Raw genomic sequence first — 24,212 nt, 5'->3', positions numbered from 1 at the left:
TCAAGGCATCGATCCTACAGAAGTGCTTACCTCACATCACAGTGGTTTATGTTTGTAACACAGTTTACGTATCATCAGAAATAAACTTTTTTTTTTTTTTTTTTGCTGTTGTAGGATCCACATGTGAATGCATTTTTCCAAGAGTGCCAAAAAAGAGAGAAAGATATGTCTCAGTCACCTACCTCAAATTTCGTCCGCTCTTGTAAGGTAACATGACATGCAAGCAGTTTCAGTGATCTCCAGGGTAAAAATATGCAAAGGAGACATTTACATTTTCCACTGATTGGTAAACTGGGAGATGATTATTACTCAAGATTTTTTAATACCTTATCAATTCAGAGAGTAAATGATTTTATTTCATAATTTCTGAATCGTTTCTGTTTCTTGACTTAAAAGACAGGCAAAAATCAGTTTTTTCCAAAATAAAAATAATTGAAAATCAGAATCAATTCATTTTAAATTAGTTATTAAATCAAGAGTCCTTGCAACATTGCCATCATGCCTATATTCCATACTAATTGCAATAAAGAATAAAGCCAGATAAAGGTGGGCTACAGTGCTCATATTCAAGTTCTGAAAAAAATACCAGCAGAATATACTTTATTTTTTTCTAATGTATTCATTTTTTAATTAACAAAGAAAAATTATATGCCTTTATTGTATACAGTATGATGTTTGGAAATATGTATACATTATGTAACAGCTTCATTGAGTTAATTACTGTATTTGTTATATCACATTCTTATAATTTTTATGGTTATAACACTTAATATCCACTCTTTTAGAGATTTTCAAGAGTATAGCCCGTTTTTATTAACTATAGTCACCATGTTGTGCAATATTCCTCCTATATATCTAACTGACATTTTGTATCCTTTGATCAACATCCCCCCGGCACTTCCTCCCTAGCCCCTGGTAACCACCATTCCACTGTCTACTTCCATGAATTCAACTTTTTTAGATCCCACGTATAAATGAGATCGTGTGGTATTTGTCTTTCTGGGCCTGGCTCATTTCACTTAGCATAATATACTCCAGGTTCCTCCATATTGTTGCAAATGACCAAATTTCCTTCCTTTTTAAAGCTGTATAGTATTCCATTATGTTTATGTACCACGTTTTCTTTACTCATTTCATCTGTTGATGGACACTTGAATTGATTCTATATCTCAGCTGCTGTGAATTGTGCTGCAATAAAGATGGGAACCTAGACATCTTCAGCATACTGATCTCACTTCCTTTGGATATACATCCAGTAGTGGGATTGCTAGATTATATGGCAGTGCTATTTTTAATTTTTTGAGGAACCTTCATATTGTTTTCCATAGTGGCTCTTCTGGTTTACATTCCTACCAGCAGTATGCAAGTGTTCCTTCTCCTCCACATCCTCTCCAATAATTATTATCTTTCACCTTTTTTGATAACAGCCATTTTAACAGTTATGAGGTGACATCACACTGTGGTTTTAATTTGCATTTCTCCAATGATCAATGACGTTGAACATTTTTTATATATCTGTTGGCCATTTGTACATCTTCTTTCGAGAAATGGCTATTTGGGTTCCTCACCCACTTTTTCATTGGGTTGTTTTCTTACTATTGAGTTGTTTAAGTTCCTTATATATTTTGGATATTTACCCTTTCTAAGATTTATGGTTTGCAAATATTTTCCTCCATTCAACGGAGTAAAGTTGTCTCTTTACTCCATTGAGTGTTTCCTTGGCTGTGCTGAAACCTTTTAGTTTGATACAGTGCCATTTGTCTGTTTTCACTTTGCTGCCTGAGCTTTGAGGGTCGTATCCAAAAAATCATTACCCAGTCTAATGTCATGAAGTTTTTCTCCTTATGTTTTCTTCTCATAGCTTTATAGTTTCAGATCTTGAATCTAGGACATGCTTCAAATTTTATTGATATCCTTTTTATTCTGCCAATTTACTACAGAACTTACTGAATGTGGAAAAGATTCATGCAATCATGAGTTTTCTGCCTATAATTTTGAATCAGCTCTTCAAAGTTCTGGTACAGAATGAGGAAGATGAAATAACTACAACTGTCACCAGGTATCCATAACACAACCTTAAGAGAAGAGACTTTATAATCTGTAGTTACACAAACTCTTAATTATAACTAAACAGTCATCTACTGTTGTGTGTTTACATTTCATTTGAACGCATCTCTAATTTAAGCATTTTCCACTCTTGACTCCTTACCTTCTAATACCTTATTATTAGTAGTAAAGTGTTAGACCTCTTTTTCTTTGGTTTTTAAATTAAAATTTTTATTTTGAGATTCATATGCAATTGTAAAACATAATTCAGTTTCCCATGTGCCATTTACCTAGTTTTCCCCACTGGCAACATCTTCCATACAGGTGTAGAATCATACAGTATAAATTTTTGAAATTGGCTTTTTCACGAAACATAATTCTCTGGAAATTCATCCAGATCATTGCATCTATCAGTAGTTCACTCCTTTTCATCGCAGAGTAGTATTCCATGATGTGGATGCACCACGTATGTTTGTTTATTCACCTGTTGAAGGACATCTGGAGTGTCTCCAGTTTAGGGCTCTTATGAATAAAAGTGCTATGAACATTCATGTACAGGTTTTGTGTAAACATAAGTCTTCGTTTCTCTGAAGTAAATGCCCAGAGTGTAATTGCTGGGAGACAAGGGGGTTGCATGTTTGATATTTAAGAAAGTGTCTGTTCTCCAGAATGGCTGTATCATTTTGCATTCCCACAAGAACCTTTTTTTAAAATACTAAATTTTTTAACTGTTCTCACTTTAAATTTGGCTATACTGACTTCTTCCAACATCTCTAATCTGGCCAATGCCTTCACAGATCACAGTTTCTTCTTTATAGAGATAGTGTTTTGAATTAATTATGAAATTTATATTTGTGCTGTTCATTGTTTATAAAAACTTAGTCATAGCATTCTGGAAAAAAAAAATGTTACTTTTGGCATTGAAATGTTTCCAGTATCTTTCTAACTCACAGGCCTGTTACTGACCTCTTTCTGAATGAGGGTTTTTAGCCAGTTTTTAAAGCAGAGCCTGAAATTCTGGACAATTTAAATATCTCTAATGGCTCCACAACCATCCAGTTCTGGACCCACATTAAAAGTCCCCAACTGTGTCTTCAACTCATGCTCTTTTCAGCATGTGAATGTGTGTCTGTGTTGGCAAGACTCCTAAATATTGCAGCAGATAGATCTGTTGAAAATTCTGAGATATTCCTGAGCACCATAGCCACGGAGTTATAGTGTTAATGTGAAAAAAGAAAAAAAAAGCCGTAAAAAGAAAAAAGCCATGGAGCTATAGTAGTGTTCATGTGAAAAAAGATCCACCTGTACCATCACTGCTACTGGAAACCCCAACCCAGCTACGGGAAAAACAAAGCAAAACAAACCAACTGCATCTTAACCTAATTACTTCTTCCGAAAGCATATGTACTGCCCATAGGTCGGAAGGCAAGCCCTTTTCAAATGAAATATGATTATTAATTTGAAGTTAAAGGTCTAAAATTTCAATTAGGCACTAAAAGTAATCCCTTTTGCAAAAAGATAATGTCAAAAATGCACAGACCATACTTAGCACATTCAACTTGGACAAAAAGTCTCCATTGTGATATTACAACACTACTTACATCTTTGTGTTTCAAAGTTTCAAAGTTGGAAATGGCTCATTGATGGAAATGGTCATCGATGCTATAGATATTAAATGCCCAGTATTGGATATGGGGGTGAGAAGGGCAAGGAAGGAGTCAGGGATTGGTTCATTCATTCACCCGGTAACTATTAAATACCCAATTTACGAAGCACTGTAATGACAAACTAAAGCGGGATTTTTCTGCCCTCTCCAGAAAGACCACTGATCAGCTTTGCTTTTCCAGGGTTCTGACCGACATTGTGGCCAAGTGCCATGACGAACAGCTGGATCATTCTGTCCAGTCATATATTAAGGTATGAAATGCCTCTTGGAAATTGCTCATATCCCTTGTGCTGTGTGGCTTGTCTCATTTCCTGTGTGCAGTAAGTGGGAAGTTTTCTCCCTTTAACTGAGTGGCGCCCATCACAGTAATATCAGGAATTCCCCTTAGCTACTTAGAATTCCATCTCTTTGCATTAATGGGCGAGGTGAATTTTTAAACGTATAAGTAATGTGTACCTGTGCAAATAAATAATTAAATGGGGAGAGAGAGGAAAGAAAAAGATAGAGGAGAAGACTCAAGTGCTATGCTTTTGAAGTCAACATTACAAGTAAATGAGATTCCTGTGTTAATTTAAGGAAGACTTTCCTATTGGTTTGTTGAATGCTCTGTGTTTCCTCTGCAATGCTTTCTTAGCTCTTTCTATTGTTTTCTCAGGCATTATTTCATTTTCCCAGTTACTGTATATTTGTACCTGCTTCTGGTATGTTAAGTCCTTTATCTTCTGGCATGAACCACTTGCCCATTCCATCAGTGTGCACTGCTTCTTCCAGTGTCCTATGTCAAGTGTTCACTCAGAGATGCTTCTATTCTCATTTCCAGTTGGCCTGTGGATTAATGCCAGTGAACTTGTGATGATGTTTGTGTTTTCGTAGTTCCCACCTAAATGTCATCCTCTTTAATGAAAAGAAAGAACCCATCCAGAAATACAGAAGAGTATCTTAAATTACTTTATAATACATAGAGGATCTAAATATCTAATCTTTTTCCTATGCATAGATTAAATCTTTTTGAGACACAGCTTTTTCATCAAAAAACTATATTCTCTTAATATGTATGCACAGACAGATACTAACATATTCAAGATGTCTAGAAACTTGTTTTTTAAAAAAAATTGGCTTGGTGTGGTGGCTCACGCCTGTAACCCCAGCATACTGGGAGGCCGAGGTGGGCAGATCACGAGGTCAGGAGATTGAGACCATCCTGGCTAACACAGTGAAACCCCATCTCTACTAAAAATACAAAAAAAAAATTAGCCAGGCGTGATCGTGGGTGCCTGTAGTCCCATTACTCGGGAGGCTGAGGCAGGAGAATGGCGTGAACCCAGGAGGCAGAGCTTGCAGTGAGCCAAGATCGCGCCACTGCGCTCCAGCCAGGGCAACAGAGCGAGACTCCATCTCAAAAAAAAAAAATCCTCGCTCCCATAAAAGGAAGTAACCAGAAATTGCATTCTGGAGAGAACCCCTCTAAGATACCACCTGGAAGGAAATATTTTTCGTTAACAATTTTTATATCCATATGTTTTCTATCTGTCAGAAATGTTGGTTGTCTTCCCAAATACCAAAGTATGAGTGTGTGCCCTTTTTAAACATAGGCTACATGCCGAAAATAGTTACTTCACAATAATTTCTTACGGTATAATTTTACCCAATAAGATCCACATCTCAGTTGTGAAAAGCCAGTTCCACCTACACATGCCTTTTTAGTTTGCTCCCTAAGATAGGGTCATAGCTTAGTTTTATAGAGTATCGATGAATTTACCATTCAACAGAATCACCTCGAGAGGTTTCACCCTCTCAATGCTTACCCCAATGTTTCATTTCAATCCTTAAAGGGACTGAGAGAGAAAGAGAAAAAAAGTTCTTGACCCATCTTATACACAGGCATCTCCATTTCAACACCTATTATTTTCCTCATGTCAGTGAAATCATTGAAAATTACTTTAAGAATTCTCCTGTGTTGTGACTATTTTTGTGATTACCAAGGCTAGCTCTTTGTGAGTACCTCAAATCTCAGACTCTCTACCGATGATGCTCCTGGAGAGATGCATTAGAAATGCATCCTGGTGTGGCCCTTATTTTTAACCAGGATATCTGAAATACCCAATAGGACCATCTCACGTTATAATACAGGAGATTATCTACTTAGGTTGCTTTAAGTGATTTAAATCCAAAAATACACCTCTGTGGAATTTTAGGCTGATAACAATTTTATAATAAATTTTAACATATCTAAAATACCTCCTAATAAATATCATCAACTCACATTTTACTCTGGAAAGAACACTAAGCTGGCAAGTAAGAGACTAGATTCTAGTCAATTCTAGACTGTAGCAGTCAGCCTCTCTGAACCTCAGTTTTCTCCTCTGTGATGTGCGATGAAATGACCAAAGGAACATTCAGCTCTATCATTCTGTGACTGGACTCAGTGCATGCTTGAATGTCCTCGAAAGATGTGACATTCAATGCAATTTGTATTTATTCAGAAGTTATCTAAACACCATTTCAAGTTCAGTGGTGCTAAATGCTGCTAACTCACTTCATCTACAATATTCAAAATGCACACATACACCATGCCTTTTTCAAAGATGCGTGGCTAAAGCCAGTCTAATTAAATGCCATGGTTAACAGTGATTTGTAGCACTGATGGGTTATAGTCAACATTTTAAAATAATATTTCAGTGCCAGTTTAAATGCCCTTCAGGCTAAATAACTGTGCATGGCATGAGCTCATTGATGACATTGCTCTCATCTGAGGTATAATCCATGAGAGGGAAAAATTGTATTACTCTTGATCTTATCTAGTTTCATGCATCCATTAACTTCATCTTTCTTCTTTGAGATGAGCTTGGAGAAGTCAAATCCCACCAAGACAAGTTAGGTAGCCAGTGTGCTACAAAGTTTAAAGAAACAGTTACAGATCCAAAAGCTCATGTGCCTCTATGTTAAGCCATTCATTCTCTTTCCTGCCTTCACTCTCAATTATAGTGAAATCTGAATTGTGAAAATTATGAAGAAATGTCCTTCCATGAGGCAAACCCAACTCATAAGTGAAATATTATAATTCAGTAATAAGCATTTTATATTTGAACTTTATGGATGTGCATAAATTGATACTGATATTCTTAAGAGATGAAGAAATACTGAAAACTAGCCATTACATGCACTCAGTGGTGCATGCCAAAACCAATCTTCTGAGGAAAAAAAATAAGTATGCACCATTTGTTATCTTACTGATGGCCAATGTTCATGAACGCCTTGATAGATGTGTCTAAGCATGGGATGATAGACCCTGGGTTTGTGGGGAGCTCACCTACTGGCCTCTGGAAGGCACCGGCTTCCCCACTTGGCTATTTGAGTGGGTGCTCTACCCTTTCAGGATGAAGAATTGCTACCATGCCACCTGTTACCAATGGAGGAAGGAGAAGGGGAATGTGTCCTAAGTAGGTGGGTCAAAGCCCTCCATGTTTCCTTGAACGTGTTAAATGGCTCTCCAGCTCTTTCTCTTGATTTCTACAAAGAGTTTCAAGGAGAGCTTAGGTGAGCAAGGCCTGACTTCTGCAAAGCCCTAAATAGGAACAGTTGTGTCCTGCTCTTATCATTGGGCCTGCATTTATTTCATGGCAAAATCTGGCATGAGCAGATAATTTTGAGATATGAGTTATTCACATGGCATAGTTTTTGAAGCTTCATTTTTCAAAGTATTTAACTTTATTCACTTTTTGGATTTTCTTCAGTTCGTGTTCAAGACCAGGGCATGCAAGGAGAGGACTGTACATGAGGAACTGGCTAAAAATGTGACTGGTCTTTTGAAATCAAATGACTCAACAACAGTAAAGCATGTCCTAAAGGTAAGAATTTAAAGATGGTCCTTTAATGTGAGTACTAGGCATGGATCATGCTTATCCCTGGAAAATGATAGGAGTCATTGATGTAGACTGTTTCTCTTGCAGTTTCCAGCATTAAGATTCGTATTGAAACTTAGCATATAAAGATACTAAGCAAAAGAGATCTATATCAAGACAACATACAAAAAAGTAGAATGGGCTGGGTGCGGTGACTCACCCCTGTAATCCCAGCACTTTGGGAGGCCGAGATGGGCAGATCACTTGAGGTCAGGAGTTCAAGACCAGCCTGGCCAACATGGTGAAACCCCATCTCTACTAAAACTACAAAAACAAAATTAGCCAGGAGTGGTGGTGCGCGTCTGTAATCCCAGCTACTCAGGAGGTGGAGGCAGGGGAATCGCTTGAACCTGGGAGGCAGAGGTTGCAGTGAGCTGAGATCATGCCATTGCACTGCAGCCTGGGCAACAAGACCAGATAGATAGGTAGGTAGGTAGGTAGGTAGGTAGGTAGGTAGGTAGATAGATAGATAGATAGATAGATAGATAGATAGACAGACAGACAGACAGACAGACAGATATTGTATGTTAGAAAAGAAGATGCATTGGAAAAATTATAGAACTGGTAAGAATTGGGCATTGTGAGTACTGAAGGTGTAGGGGAGAGTTGAAGTTTTAAATAGAGTGATCAGGATGTATCTGATGGAGAAGGTAATTCTTGAGTAAAAAAAAAAAAAAAATGTGAAGGCAAAGAGGGTGCTGGCCATGGAGATGCTCAGAGGGAAAGACCTGCATGAAGTCATCAGGCAGCAGCACGGCTGGTGTGTCTGCAGGAGACGGGGAGGACACTGTGGCTGGAGCCAAGTGAGCAGAAAGAAAAAAAAAAAAGATGGAAGATGAAGTCATGGAAGCCACTGGAGGCTTGGCAGTTAGCACAGGCCTGGCTTTCCCACTCAGAGCAGAACGGGGATTTGTGTCATTGGAAGGTTTTGCACAGAGGAGTAATGTTTTAAACCAAGCTGACCTTGGTTTAAAAGAATCCCTCTGACTGCTGTGTTGAGAATCGACTACAGTGGGGTGAAAATGGAGACCGCAACCACTCGAGGGGCTATCAGAGAGGCAGGATCCTCTGCGGAGAGTCGCTGCTCAGTTAAAATATGGAGTGAAGAGAATGCTTGGAGAAGAACTGCATCTTCAGGAGATTGTGCTAATGATGGACCATGTGCTCTGGAAGGCGGGGCGGGCGGGTTTCAGGAGACGGGAGGCAGTGGAGTGTGCAGATACATAAGGGAACGTGTGGAGAGGGCAGCAGAGGAGTCAAGGTTTCATCTGTCATCAGACGTAAACAGGCAAAAGCTCAATTTCATTAGTGCTGGTGGATTCAAGGAAAATAGTGGAGGCAGGCCAGAGTGCTAAGGGGTGGAGAGGGGCAGGAGTCTGTTGAATTAAGAGACAAATGTTGGAACACTTGACATGATGGCTAAAAATATTTTGGACAAGATTAGGGAGAGAGGATTGCAGCAGTGTGCCTGGGATTCATTCATATTCCTAACAACATGTTTCACTTCTAATAGCCATTAGAATGCTGTTGGAGTGCTAGGATAGTATTGGTAGCCATTTCCATTTCTTCTTACTAAGAAGTGATCACTCCATTAAGCCATAGCTGCCTTTGTAGAACAGCAATCCCTTCTCTTTTTGATCTGAGCCAGTCTTTCGGAATTAGGACTATGTTGTCAAAAGTTTATAGCAGCCTTGTTTGTATGAGCTTAAAACAGGATATAATCCAAATGCCCATTGACAGTAGAGCAGATAAGTACGTGGTGATTATATATGTCATGTGGTGACCGTAGGTGATCCCCCCAGCTACATGCTTCAACATAAACGAACCACAGAACAGAGTTTGTTGAATGAAAAAGGCAATCTCAGAAGAATACATAGAGGACAGTTCCATTTATATGAAGTTCAGTGGCCAGATGAACTAAATATCCCTTCATTGTATAAGCATTCATAGCAAAACTGTGAAGTAAAGTAAAGGGAATGATTGGCACAAAATTTAAAACTGTTACTGTGGTGGAAGGGGTGGGAAGCAGAGAGGATGCAAGGGGTGCGTTCTTGAAACTGTACATGTACAATATGACTTTTTGTAGCTAAGTGTCACCCTTAGGCCCAAGAAAGAAGGGTGCCCATCCTGGGGTGTGCTTTGCTTTTCTCATACTGCACCCATCCTCATAGGCCAAGGTTTAAGAGGAGCTAAGAGAATAAAGAGAATAAGCCCACCAGGAGCCCCTACCTCCCCTTCTAGACCTGTAAGGAACCCCAAGACCCTCTTGCTGAAGGTCCTATAGGCGGATTCCCAGGCCTGCTTCAATCTCTGTCCCAAGCCCTCCAGGACCCCCAGAGGACAGGTCTTGATGCCTGAGTGCAACACTAGACCCCATTAAGGAGCTATTTGTGGCAGGGAGGAGGGTCGCGTTGTGGATAGCACTCAGATGTGCAGGCTGGACAGTTTCCAAAAGAGCTCAGGTGAACAAGGTCCTACCTCTGCAAAGCCCTAAGTAGGAACAAGTGTGTACTGCTCTTATCATTGGGCCTGCATTTATTTCATGACAAAATCTGGTATGAGCAGATAATTTTGAGATATTAGTTATTTAGGTGACATAAGTTTTGAAGCTTTGTTTTTTAAAGTACTTAACACATATGCACCAGGCCCCTCAAGGGGGAGGACAGAGCCTTGGGCAAGAAGAAAAGGGTTAGGCCAGGCCCTGTGCCCCCTAGGACCTCACACACTGGCGCGGCATTCCAAGGTGTTATGAAGTTTTGTTTGTCGAGGTAGGAGGATCAAATATATTTTATTTAACACCTTTTCAGCTTGACTTCCAACTTCTAGATATTTAGACATATGACCTTCCATTTTCACCCTTGCCTCTAACCTTTGAAATTTTAGGGGTGAGCCTGGTACAATAAAAAGTTTGTTTAGGTCGGGCTTGGTGGCTCACAACTGTAATCACAGGACTTTGGGAGGCTGAGGCGGGAGGATCACCTAAGCCCAGGAGTTCAAAACCAGCCTGGGCAACATGGTAAAACCCTGTCTCTACAAAAAACACAAAAAGTTAGCTGGGCATGGTGCACACATCTGTAGTCCCAGGTATCCAGGAGACTGAGGTGGGAGAATCACCTGAGCCGGAGAGTTCAAGGCTGCAGTGAGCCGTGATAGCACCACTGCACTCCAGTCTGGCAACAGAGTGAGATGGTCTCAAAAAAAAAAAAAAAAAAAAGTTTGTTTAGTTTTGTTTCACTAAGTGAAACAACTAGAACATCCCTTGAATAAATATTTCGTAAAATAACAGCTTAGTCAGTCATGCCAAGTAAACTTGTAACTTGTTTTAAATGTTTTTTGAGAGGATTGAGAAACTGAAATGTCTGACATTTACTTTTACCACTAGAACTTTTTATCCCATTTTATAGTGGGATAAAAATCATCCCACTATAATAGTGAATATTTTACTGCTCTAATTCATTTAGTTTCAAAGAACACATTTTAACATAACAATGTTATAGTATATTACATATTACAAAGAAAAAAATTATCATTATTTTACCATAGGATAATAAATGTCTTGTTGCCTTTTTTTTCCTAATAGCATTCCTGGTTCTTCTTTGCAATTATCCTAAAATCGATGGCACAGCACTTGATTGAAACAAATAAAATCCAGGTAAGAACATCAGTAATATAATATTATAATATGTTTACAATATTATCCAACAATTGCACTAATGATTATGCTGTCATTAGTTCCATTTTTACTTGCTTTATAAACCTTAGCAATTTACAATAATTACTTTATAAGTAGGAGAAATGATTGTGTACATCTGCACAGGCCCTTCAGAAGCAGATACCAAGACAATATTGGAAATGCAAAAGATGTATTGGAGGGAAGTAACTATAAAGGATAAAAGGAACAGGAAAAAGAAATGGGAAAGTCTGATGCCTGTAAATGAAAAGCGGGAAGGAAGGAGGATTGGCTAGGAAGAGTCTCACAGTGATAAGGTTTTAGCTGGGCTAATGGGAAGTCTGAGAGCAAAGAGTTGTCATTAGAGGAACCCTGCACTGGGGAGGCCATCTGACTCTAGGATCTCTGCAAGCTAAGTCATTGACTGGGAGCAGCCTGGGGAGAGGGTAGCCTTGGCATGAATGCTGGAGCAGATCCCAAGATACAGCAGCTCTTTATATTCCTCCACTAGATTCTGTCTTGAAGAAACATTTGAGCAATGCACATTCCTGGCTGCCACATTCCAAGTTTGCATGACATATTGTACATGTTCATGAATCTGCTTCCCCACAGTTCCCATGGGCCTCTCCTCCTGAAAGGAAGGAAGCTTAGAAGAGGGACCCTGATGGAATTAACTAAAGCCCCTGCCATGGCTTTTCAGGAGCCTACGTATTACTCATCATCTCCCGTCACAACCCTCCATTCTAGATCCCTCTCACCCTAGCTAGCAGCTCCAAAGGTCTTGGTGACTCACCTGGTGATGTAACCCAAACCCTCATTCTAGAGTGGTCTTGGCCTCAGGTCATCTACTGTACTCACACTAGCGTTGGTACATGTGGCCATTCACAGTTACAATGGAGTGAGGAAGACCAAGAAGCAGCCAAGTAGATCACCTGAGTTCCACACACATTTCTCTCAGCCCCCATTGTGGGTAAGGTCAAGGGAAGACCTTTGGCATTGCCCTTGCCCCACGGGGAGAGTAAATCAGAACAATGCTGCATGAGGTGGGGTTGGTGGTGTACAGTGATATTGTTTTGATTTACTCCTTTGGTGGGGGAGAAGCAGCGTCAGAAGCTCCCACCTGGCCTCCCCCTCTAGGCTACCTCCACAGACCAAGCACCCCATGGAAGGTTACTCCAAATGCCAATTTTACTAATACAAATTATACATTTGGGACCAGTTACATGACTATTGGGGGAGATCTTTGAACCCAATGGATCTACTGTTAACAGAACTTTAGTCAGGACTCCACTTTTAATCCCTGTAAGTGCCCACTCTATCAGGGTGATGCTTTTCATTTCTGGATATCAGTGTCAACTCAGATCCTGTGTCCAACAGTCCTTGAACTGTATTCCCTTCTTCTCAGTGTAGAGTAGCCTGAGTAAATGGCTACAGGTCCCTTTGGAGAAGAACTGATAGACTCATTACACTACGTACCTACTGCATTGTTGCAGCAGAGGCTTTCCTTTAGGGACTCCATCACCTCTTCATTCAATGTGTACCAGATCTGAATTGTGACTCAGGTCCAGGAACAGAGAAAGGAACCATGACTATTCATTAGAATGAACATCCTCATCTTCCAGTTGCCCATTCTTGCCTTCTTTGTTAATATGATGTACCACCATTGCTGGTTGCTGTCTGTTTTGTCCCTAGGAGTTCCAGGTATCATTAACCAGCTCTACAACTCCCTGAGAGTTGGTCCCTCTTGGCTTCCCCACCAGTCTTGCCATTTGTCATGATACTCACAGCCTCCTGGCTCCTAAGATTAAGCGTAGCACATGGCCTCTGTTGTTTTGGTGATCCCTGATCCCCATGGCTGCTCATGAGCCAACGCTGTGACTGCTGCTCCTGCCAACAGATGGGAAACGCCCCTGACTTTCTTAACGATATTGGTCCCCAGCACCTTCTTGATGGCCGTGGTGCATGCTGTCTTCTGGGCCTGCCTGGGGAACTTGATATGCTGGTGGATCTTCTGGTCTCAATTAATATCCATTCCCACATATCCATCTCTCTCCACCTCTTTATTTTTTCCTCTATCCTCTGCCAGGACAACCAGACATTTCCACTTCGCTTAAAGTAGGCCATCTCTGGATTCTCAGAGCAACCCTAGCAGTGAGTTGCTCATCCCGTGAGTCCTTATTTAATCCCGTGTTCTGAAAAAGCACCTCCATGTCAATGCATTCTAAGTTACCTGCCCTTACTTTCTGGCCCACATCCTCATTGTCCAATTGCAGAGGTTCTGCCCTACCTCCTGGTGGTACATGCTAGCTAATTTTTATAGCCCCTTTGGGTGTATTCTCTTTCTTGCTTTTTTTAGGACCAGCAAGCCCCCAGCTGGGTTAAGCTAGGATTTAACCTCCAGGTATTGTCCTGATCACCAGAAGGAGAGGCAGGACAGCTCCTCAAGGGTTTGCCTGATTCCTAGCAGGGAGAAGCCTCTGCAATATCATCTTGCATGGGAGGAGTGCTGACACTTAATGGGGAGGAATTAAACTTCTGCCAGCACTAAGGCTTCAGGGAAGTATGCAGATCCACTTCCTCAGAGTCATCCATCCAGAGGTCCTCATCCACGCTCTAGGCCCCAAGTCTTTCTAACCACGGCCTTGATCTTAGCATGACAGAAATGCCTTGCTGGACCTTTAATTGTCTGTAGAGTTCCATAACTCTTAACTCGTAAATCCTGTGTTTGCTTTTCTGCTGTATCTGCTTTCCACTTCTGGAGATGAGAACCTCCTACCTGGGAGGGAGAGAAAATCTAACACAAAGATAAAAATGGTTCGTATCTCGCTGTCATTAAGCTCTACTGGGGTCAGGAAACCTCACTGTTGAAATTCCTGCTCTGTCACTAACTTGTTAGCTGATGAAAATGACGCTTCACATCTCAGTGCCTGTTTTCTCATCTGTAAGAAGAGTGGATTGGACTAAAATTCTCTTCTAGTTCCTACCAATATGCATCTGCTTGTATAGACAGGTCACAAAACACACCTGTGAGCAGCCTAAGAATAAATGAACTGATAATAGCCAGCATGATTGTGTCCAGCAGTTTGTCTTCCCCGATAGAGGTATGCTTTTCATGACCCCCTTCAGTGGTAACCCTCACACCCTAGTCTTCTTTCAGGAGCGCTGCACCTTTCACTCTCTAACCATCTCTCATCATCACAGTGGGAAAAGACCTGATACCATCTTTTTTCTTTTTTTTTTCCGAGACCGAATTTCGCTCTGTCGCTCACGCTGGAGTGCGGTGGCACGATCTTGGCTCACTGCAAGCTCCACCTCCTGGGTTGAAGCGATGCTCCTGCCTCAGCCTCCCAAGTAGCTGGGATTACAGGCGCATGCCACCACGGCCAGCTAATTTTTGCATTTTTAGTAGAGACGGGGTTTCACCATGTTGGCCAGACTGGTCTCCAACTCCTGACCTCAGGTGATCCACCTACCTCAGCCTCCCAAAGTGCTGGAATTACAGGCATGAGCCACCATGCCTGGCCCATTTTTTTTTTTTTTTTTCCTTGAGACAAGGTCTCACTCCTGTTGCCCAGGCTGGAGTGCAGTGGCACAATCATAGCTCACTGCAGCCTCAACTTCCCCAACTTAGGTGATTCTCCCACCTCAGCATCCCTAGTAGCTGGGACTACAAGCACGGCCACCAAGCCCAGCTAATATGAGAGCGAGCGAGAGAGAGAGAGAGAGATGATAGATAGAAGATAGATAGATGATAGATAGATAGATAGATAGATAGATAGATAGATAGTAGATAGATGATAGATAGAAAATAGATGATAGAGATAGAAGATAGATAGATAGATGATAGATAGTAGATAGATGATAGATGATAGAGATAGAAGATAGATGATAGATAGAAGATAGATGATAGATAGATAGAAGATAGATAGATAGATAGATAGATAGATAGATAGATAGATAGATGATATATATTTAGTAAAATGGGGTTTCTTCATGTTGCCCAGGCTGGTCTGGAACTCTTGGGCTTAAGTGATCCACCCACCTCAGCCTCCCAAAGTACTGGGATTACAGGCGTGAGCCATTGTGCCCAGCCCTGATATTATCTTTTGACACCAAAGCATTCATAGTAAACTTTCCCCAAGCTATTTGTGGTGCCTGTAATCCTAGCTACTTGGGAGGCTGAGGTGGGAGAATCACTTGAACCCAGGAGGCGGAGGTTGCAGTGAGCTGAGATCACACCATTGCACTCCAGTCTGGGTGACACAGAAAGACCCTGTCTCCAAAAAAAAAGAAAAAAAGGGCCGAGTCTGGGTTGGAAGAACTCAGCTGCCTCAAACATTCTCTTCATATGCAGGAGTCCAAACAGGAGGGATGGATTTCTGGACCTGAAATGGTCTTTTGGGATCCATAGAGCTTTATTCAGTGGATGTAATGTCATCTCACAGCCAAGCCCTTCTTTATCTTGACTTGTGAGGCTCCACTGGTGCCTCTTAACTATGTCTTATACTAGGACCAGGGAGTTAAAACTAGCTGGGACTCACCATGTATCAGAGGACATTTCAAACCAGTATCTGTACTCATTCAGTTATTCATTTATTAATTTCTTAAAGTTGTTTATTGGGGGAATTCCTAGTTGTAAAAAAATCAAAATAGTTTATATTAAAATGAAATAGAGGGGCCGGGTGCGGTGGCTCACACCTGTAATCCCAGCACTTTGGGAGGCCAAGGTGGGTCGATCACCCGAGGTCAGGAGTTCAAGACCAGCCTGGCCAACATGGCGAGACCCTGTCTCTACTAAAAATACAAAAATTAGCTGGGTGTGGTGGCAGGTGCCTGTAATCCCAGCTACTCGGGAGGCTGCGGCAGGAGAATCACCTGAACCCAGGAGGCGGAGGTTGCAGTGAGCTGAGATTATGCCATTGCACTCCAGCCTGGGCAACAACAGCGAAACTCCATCTCAAAAAAAATAATAATAATAAAATAAAATAAAATGAAATAGAGAACTACATGTCCAAAATATCTAGAATAATGTTCATTAAATCATTAATAGTAGCTATTCCCTGAGAGGGAAGGAGGGGAAGTAAGATGTGACAGGTCACAGAAAAGGTTCACGTTTTACTTTGTACATTGCTACATTGTTTCAATAGTTTGCAATTAATATTTATGATTGACTTTTATTATAAGGTGAAAATTTAATTGACCAAAATTGAAGGAAACATTAAATAAAAATGATGGAAATCATGACCTTGAAATTAAAAGGCTTCTGTTTTATTATTGCTTTCAAGTTTTCAAAAGGATTCTTTTTATTTGATGACCTATAAAATAAAGTAAATCTTTCGATTGATATTTCCTCGGCTTAATATTTCACATGCCACATTATAAAGAAATAATCCATTCTTTCCTTAGCTTCCCCGGCCTCAGAGATTTCCTGAATCTTACCAAAATGAATTGGACAATCTTGTCATGGTCCTATCCGACCATGTGATTTGGAAATACAAGGATGCACTTGAAGAAACGAGAAGAGCAAACCACAGCGTTGCCAGATTTCTCAAGGTACAGTTATATGAGATCACAGTTCTATTCAAGGCCCCATGTTGGTGGATGCAAGATAGTCTAAACGTTCATCAGTTCACATCTTCATGTATGATGAAAAATCAAAACTAGCACTGTCAGATGAAAACTTTCATTTATACATCTTTCCTGCTTGAAATACTTTTTTTTTTTAATTTATTTATTATTATTATACTTTAAGTTGTAGGGTACATGTGCATAACGGGCAGGTTTGTTACATATGTATACTTGTGCCATGTTGGTGTGCTGCACCCAACTCATCATTTACATCAGGTATAACTCCCAATGCAATCGAAATACTTTTTAATTTTTTTTTTCCAATTTGAAGTTTTATTGAATAAAGACTAAGGTTAGAGGGCCGGGCGCGATGGCCCACGCTTGTAATCCCGGCACTTTGGGAGGCCGAGGCGGGCGGATCATGAGGTCAAGAGATAGAGACCATCCTGGCCAACATGGTGAAACCCCATGTCTACTAAAAATACAAAACTTAGCTGGGCGTGGTGGCACATGCCTGTAGTCCCAGCTACTCGGGAGGCTGAGGCAGGAGAATCACTTGAATCTGGGAGGCGGAGGTTGCAGTGAGCTGAGATCACACCACTGAACTCTAGTCTGGTGACAGAGTGAGACTCCGTCTCACAGGAAAAAAAAAAGAAAAGAAAACTAAGGTTAGAGCAAAGTATCCATTTGAGTGTAGTCAAATCATAGTACTTCTAAATATATTTGAAGAGAAAAAATGAAATTTTTAAAAGGGAAGCTGCACTACAGTAATATTGTCTCGGGCATTTCTGCCCTTGAAAGTGATGTTATAATGGCTTTAGGTCTGACAGTGATACCAAATAGCCACTTTTTGAAAACCTTCAGGAATTTAGCATTTTTGTTTATTATCTCCAGACTCTTTTTATTCTTTCTTTCTTTTTGAGACAGGATCTCACTCTTGTCACCCAAACTGGAGCACAGTGGCGTGATCACAGGTCCCTGCAGCCTCAGTCTCCCTGGGCTCATGCGATCCTCCCGCCTCAGCCTCCCAAGTAGCTAGGACCACAGACACACACCACCAAACCTAGCTAATTGTTGTATTTTTTGTGGAGACGGGGTTTTGCCATGTAGCCCAGGCTGGTTTCAAACTCCTGAGCTCAAGCGACTGGCTTCCCAAAGTGCTGGGATGACAGGTGTGAGCCACCAAGCTTGACCTAGGCTGTTTTTTACATTATGAAAAGATCACACTGATCCCATGAAAGAAAAATTATCAAGTAAAGCACTGAGCAACTACTTACTAAACTGGATATGTATGGAAATTAGTTATATTTCATTGGGTTACAACCATTTATATTGAGCTGAGAGGAAAGAAATGCAAAGTCAAAGAAAAAACTAAGATACATAATTACAATATACCATTTAACAGATGATGCATGCAGTTAGAAAGACAATAGTTTTCTGTGCCTCCTTCTTTTGTCTAACTCTTGACTACTGTAACCTTTATGAAGTCATCTGACTTGTTTCTTAATGGTAGTCACCAGAACTCATGGGTGGGTGTGAGAGGGTATAAATAAATGCTAATAATATACAGTTAAAAGCCTATAGAAGTAGAAAATGAGCCCAGCTTGTCAGTGGAGAGCTTTAATCCAGCCTAATTTCTTTTTTAATGTGTTAAAAACTATTTCAAATTATACACTATATGTGTTCTTACCCTGAATTTATTTTTTTCTTTAAGGTTTTGTCTCTGATTTTAACTTTTTCCTTGCTTCCAGAAAGAGATAAGAATAAGTGTTAAAGGGGAAAAGTTTACAGGGGGGAAAAATTACTGTAGTTTTATACCACGTTTTAAGACCTATGGGAATAAAGTTTATTGCTATGCTAGTTGTTTACTAGGAAACTTAGAATTATATATAGTTCAATTTGCAAATAAAATATATTGCAAGAAACATCTGAAATATTCTTCCCTAAACTACAAAAAAATGACAGATAAGCAAGTCTCTAAAAAAGGGAAGAGACCCCATAGTTGCCCTCCTTATTACTAATTTGAAGTTTTAATGGCATTTATTTGACACATAAAATTAAAACAAAATTGGAACACTTATTAGATGAATCATTTGAACTAGGAGAGAAGAAAAGAAAGGAAAAGAAAGTGATTTTTGAAAATGTAAAACTGAACATCGTCATTTGGTGCAAGTCCAATACGTTTGAATTTTCAGCTGCTCAACACAGCCCACTCCCAGTGCTGATGTCATAAATCTCTTATATTTCCAGCAAACAGTAGTTGTTTGCTCAATTGGGGCTTCAAATGACTGCTACCTCTTTTTGTTATTGAAGTCTACATTAGCAGTCAACTACTGTGAATTAGTCAACATTGGAATTTAACAATTAAAATATTATTGACACTCCACGGGTTGCTCAAAATTGGTCTCCATGAATCAAGAAGAACCTCTGGGAACCAGTGTGTGGGCATGTAAAAATATTCTACGTTAAAAGGTAGCCTCCCTTAGCCCACATTATGGGAAAGTAATATTTTTTCAGCAATTTATGCCAAACAGCTGGTACATTTCTCAACTATTCTCTCAGTGAAGTAGATAGGATTCAAATGAATGCAGCTTTTGTCATTTTTCTTTTTGCCACCCACCTGGGTCACAGCTCCACTTATCTGAACATACCTATTTAGACACTCTCTTTATGAAGCACAATACCAAGATGGGAGCAAAGACGGATTCATTCTGATTTTTCTTGTCCTGATTGGATAGCCATATCTTTTAGCCCTTTCGCCTGACTAACCACTGCTTTGTTTCAATGAGCTTTTGAAAACCATTTGGAAATCACCTAATATTAGAGAGAGACTTGGTTTGTTAGCAAAATATGTTTAAAGAAACATCTGTGGTATTTCTCTCTAAATATCAGATAAGGATGGATAAGCAAGTCTCTAAAAAGGGAAAACCCTTCACATCTCCTCTACTTGGCTTAAATAGTCTGTGCTTTTGGAACAAATGAATGTTTTCCATAGAGCTCCTCTGTGCAAAATTTGCTGCTGGTGGCACATGAGCTAAAGGTCTAACACGCGGGCAAAGGAAACGCGTCCAAGGTGAAAAAGAAAATGGGGCGGGGGAGGCAGTGGTTTTGTAAATTATGTAAGGAAAGGACAAGACATTCATGTGGTTTGTTTTGAAATGTGAAGGTTCATAACTCATCTCCCAACCAATTGTGAAGTAAAATTCTCATTGCTCTCACAGTTGGTGAAATAAAATAAATAAATTTTTTATTATCATATATTTTAACAGATAATTTAGAATATTTGGTCCTTAGTTTATTCAACCAAACTGTGAAAAAAGTTTGGTAGGGTATAAGTTATCCTCTAAATTAAGAGTCTGCACACTTCTTATGTAAAGAGCCAAATACTAAATATTTTCAGCTTTATAAGCCATACAGTCTCTGCCACAACTACCCAACTCTGCAATTGCAGCACAAAAACAGTAATTCGCCATACACAACATGTAAAGGACTGAGTGTGACTGTGTTCCAGTAAAACTTTTATTTAAAAAAAGAATGGCAGTGGGCCAGATTTGGTCCATGGGGCATAGTTTACCAAAACCTGCTACAATTTATTTTCTATTAATATAAAAGATGAATATAAATTATCTTAAAATGAAATGAGAGAGGCCCCTCCAGGCCTCAGCCATAAGCAAGAGAGCCACTGCCCCTGGGGGTCAAGAAGATGCTAAAACAGATCAGATTCAGGGCCCAGGGCAAGAGGGACACACTACACTTGGTGAAGCCAGACCTGAGGGAGGGCTTTTTGCAGGAAGACAGCTGACTCTGGAGACCTTTCACCCTAGGAATGATCCCCTTTCACCCTCACTGCTCCTTGGAAAGAGGATGCCAAGCTGATCACATAGAAGGTCTTTCTTCACAGTCAAGAAACCTCAAGTTGATTCTTCTACTCCCCAGCACCACTTTCTCCCCACAGTCCCCATTTATGAGTGCTGGAGACAGGTCTCCTTCAACGTTCTTCACAGGTCTTATCTGCAGAGCAGCCGCCACAGTCTCTGCGATGTAGCAGTCACCATCCCTACTCTGGACTAGTTCAAAGACAGGACTCACCAGGCCCCCCTTCATGCAGTCAAACAGCCCTGCATCTTTGCCAAAGACTTCCCCAGGGCTCCTTTCTCCTTCTCTTTCTTGGGAAGTTTCTAGAGCATAGAGATGTGCTGGGTGGTCTCCCTCTCCTCTGCAAGATGAGGCAGGGCCCCTGCTATTCCAAGGGTGGCCAGGTTGGGACTTCCTCCTGCAAATGGAGAGCCTGGGAGATAGAAGCCAGCTCAGTGCAGAAGGTACCAAAGCCCCTTTCCTTCCCCCCTCCCCATTTGGCTCTGTCTTTCTAGGCTATGATTATACTGTGGTGTCTACCTCTCTCCCACTATTCTATTGAGACATGTGAGGACTCGGAAGCCATTAACTTTTTACTGAATGAAGAATTATTGAAAGAACTAAAATTTATATTTAAAATGAAAATATAGATGAGGCCATGTACTAACACAGTCATGAATAGGTACATTTAAAAATTCAAAAGAAAGTAAAGAAAAATTGAAAGGAAAAGCAAAACAACAATATAAATGACCTAACAATTCGAAGAACAACTTTGGAGAAAATAGCTCTTGCTTACACACAGGTGTATTTCAAGAGGAGACTTTTCACTTGGTCCACTCTCTATTAGCAAGATTTTATGTGTAGTCCTGTCTGAGAAAAGAGAGTTGTGAGTAAAACTGAGGAGAGATTCCAAGAAATGCAAAACCACTTTAATGGACCATCCTGGACTCTTTGGACAAGAAAGAAGCACTCCACACCAACTGTGGAATTTTCCCAAGCACCATGTTGACTCACACCCACGTGGGTGAATAGAATGAGACTCACACACCAAGTGATGAGCTGCAGATCCACTGTGGGAGACACCTGCTCTAGTGCCTCCCCAGATCCTACATCGGGAACTATGGTCCTTTCCTCCTGCTCCACACTTTGCCTGTGCAGTCTTTGGCCACGGTAGCTTGGTTACTGGTTACATGACCATCCATCTTTTAGAGAGACAGCAAGTGCTCCTTCAAGCCTACTTACTGTTTAAGACTCTCCTTGATACAGTAAAGAGAAATTTGACCACAGAATAAGACAGGTAGTGAGCAGCTCACTGATAGAAATCTTAGGATCTCCTTCCTTCGGCCATGAAATGCAAGCTTCCTCAGCTGGTGAGGAGAGGAGCTACTCTGTTGAAAGGGCCCAGTGAGATTTAAAAGGCTTTCCTGACCCATTTCTACCACTACTCATTATGACCCAGTGTATACAGGAGAAGATCTACAACCCCAGAAGTGTGAAATAGAATTACTGAAAGAAAATAATAAAATGTAACTAAGTGGTTAAAAAAGTAGACAACCGAAAGCTAAAGCTTTCTGTGTAAAAAAGAAGGGGCTATAATATTTCATTGCAAAGCTCCAGTGACATTTTATAACATCAATAAATCTAGATTTGTAGCTTTCTGACTGATATTTTTGTTTTGTTCAGTTATACTTTCATTTTGTTTTTCTTTCAACTTTTCTGTTTTCTTCTGAATTTTTAAATGTACCTATTCTCTGTTAGTATATTGCCTCATTTCATTTTCATTTTTAATATAAATTTTAGTTATTTTAGTTGCCATATGTGGATGACTGCTTCAACATATTTAGGAGATTTCTAAAATACCTAATTATACAACACATTTAGTTCAGTGTTATTTTACCTCAATATATTTAATCATATTTTCTAAAATCTTTAATAGATTCTTCAAGTAAAAGTTTTTGAATTTAGAATTTATCTATTTTAGCGTTGCTTTACGTTTATGGACCGAGGATATGTGTTTAAGATGGTCAACAATTACATCAGCATGTTCTCCTCCGGTGACCTCAAGGTAAGAACCATGTACAGGAGTGATCGTTTTCTAAACTATGGCATTGTAAATAAATAAAGTAGTCTCTGTGGATACCTGCTTAAGTCATTAACCTATCCATTCTCTGTATCAGAAAGTGATTTCTACGCTAAGGAGAGGCAGCCTTTTAATGGTTCATCTGCTGAGTATGCCTACCAAGTCCTCCCTTAATGCGGACAAAGGAGAGTGGAATGAAAGTGTTTGGTTTACATTTCATTTCTATTTCCTGTGGGTGGTGAAGAGAATGGCTCTTTGTAGCTACAATTCCTACAGTCCAGTTTGCCCTAGACTGGCTTGGTTTTAGCACTGAAAGTCCTACTTCCCTGGAAACCTTTAAGTCCTGGGCAAAATGGGACAGTTGAATGCCCTACCCAAACAGGGGTATATGTTGGGGAGATGTAAAGAGAACTCTAGAGCAGTGGTTCCTAGACCAGAGAGGTAGCATCACTTGGGAACTGAACTGCTGGTAATGGAGCCCAGAAGTCTGTTTTAACAGGACCTCTAGGTGATTCTTACGCACTCTCAGGTTTGAGAACCACTGAGCTATGGTTATGACACATGCTGGAGAGAACTTAGACTGGAAATGGGCCAGATGATGAAAGTTGGATCAATTACTGTTCTTTGGGTTGCAAGCAACAGAAACTGACTCCAATTTGAGCAAAAGGGAATTGACTGGGAAGGTATTGGGAGTAAATAGCATTGATGAAGCAGCTGCAGAAGCAGGCTTTGAAAAGAGCAGGGGCCAAGCCTTTTCAAGCACAAGGAATACAGTCATGCGTCACTTAATGACAGAGACACGTACTGAGAAAAGCATTGTTAGGCAATTTCATCACTGTGTGATTATCATTGAGTGTACTTACACAAACCCAGCTGGTATATATCCTACTCCATTATATAGCTCTGTTCTCATTGTATGGGACCACCATTGTATATATGGTCTGTCTTTCACCAAAATGTTATGTGGGGTCTGACAATAATTGCAAATGAAGAACCATTTGGCCAGGGTGCTGTTGCAGCTGCTTAAATGAATCAACTGAAGCCATTTTCTCCCCCCAACACTCTGCTTCAGATTCACCTTCCATAGAGGAAGTGTGTGAGCAACCTGCTTTGGGTCACATGCTTGCCTCTTAAGAAGGGAAGACAGGGCATATGAATTAATAATTCTCTGTTAACCTTTACCCACTGTGAAGGAGGCCAGTCCTCAAGGGAAATTATCTAGGTATTTGAAAAGAACAATGGATTTAGACCAGTTAAAAATAAATAATGAGACTCTTACAGCCTTTCATGTCATGCTTAGGTGCTTAAACATTATTTTTGGGAGATGGGGTGCAGTGGAGATTTACTTTTGACCAGAGGTACATGATTTTATGTCATTTGGTTTTGAAAATCCAATTCTCCCTCTAAATATTTTTTTGAAAGTAT

General features: G+C 40.3%; 1 protein-coding gene across 7 annotated transcripts in view; it reads left to right on the top strand.

Annotated features, from left to right (window-relative positions):
* Positions 1-24,212, top strand: part of DOCK10 (dedicator of cytokinesis 10) — a 288,958-nt gene that overhangs the window by 204,282 nt on the left and 60,464 nt on the right. For all 7 annotated transcript variants that reach the window (XM_077956660.1, XM_015111181.3, XM_077956661.1 and 4 more), the window contains 7 exons: positions 115-207; positions 1,941-2,059; positions 3,894-3,963; positions 7,447-7,560; positions 11,195-11,266; positions 16,691-16,837; positions 22,689-22,772. In XM_077956660.1, coding sequence (XP_077812786.1) covers positions 115-207; positions 1,941-2,059; positions 3,894-3,963; positions 7,447-7,560; positions 11,195-11,266; positions 16,691-16,837; positions 22,689-22,772 — 699 coding nt within the window. The remainder of the gene's footprint in view (positions 1-114; positions 208-1,940; positions 2,060-3,893; positions 3,964-7,446; positions 7,561-11,194; positions 11,267-16,690; positions 16,838-22,688; positions 22,773-24,212) is intronic.

The sequence above is a fragment of the Macaca mulatta genome, chromosome 12 (assembly GCF_049350105.2).
Source record: "Macaca mulatta isolate MMU2019108-1 chromosome 12, T2T-MMU8v2.0, whole genome shotgun sequence".
Lineage (NCBI taxonomy): Eukaryota > Metazoa > Chordata > Mammalia > Primates > Cercopithecidae > Macaca > Macaca mulatta.
The sequence above is the reverse complement of the archived record's forward strand: the minus strand, read 5'-3'. Positions and strand labels throughout refer to the sequence as shown.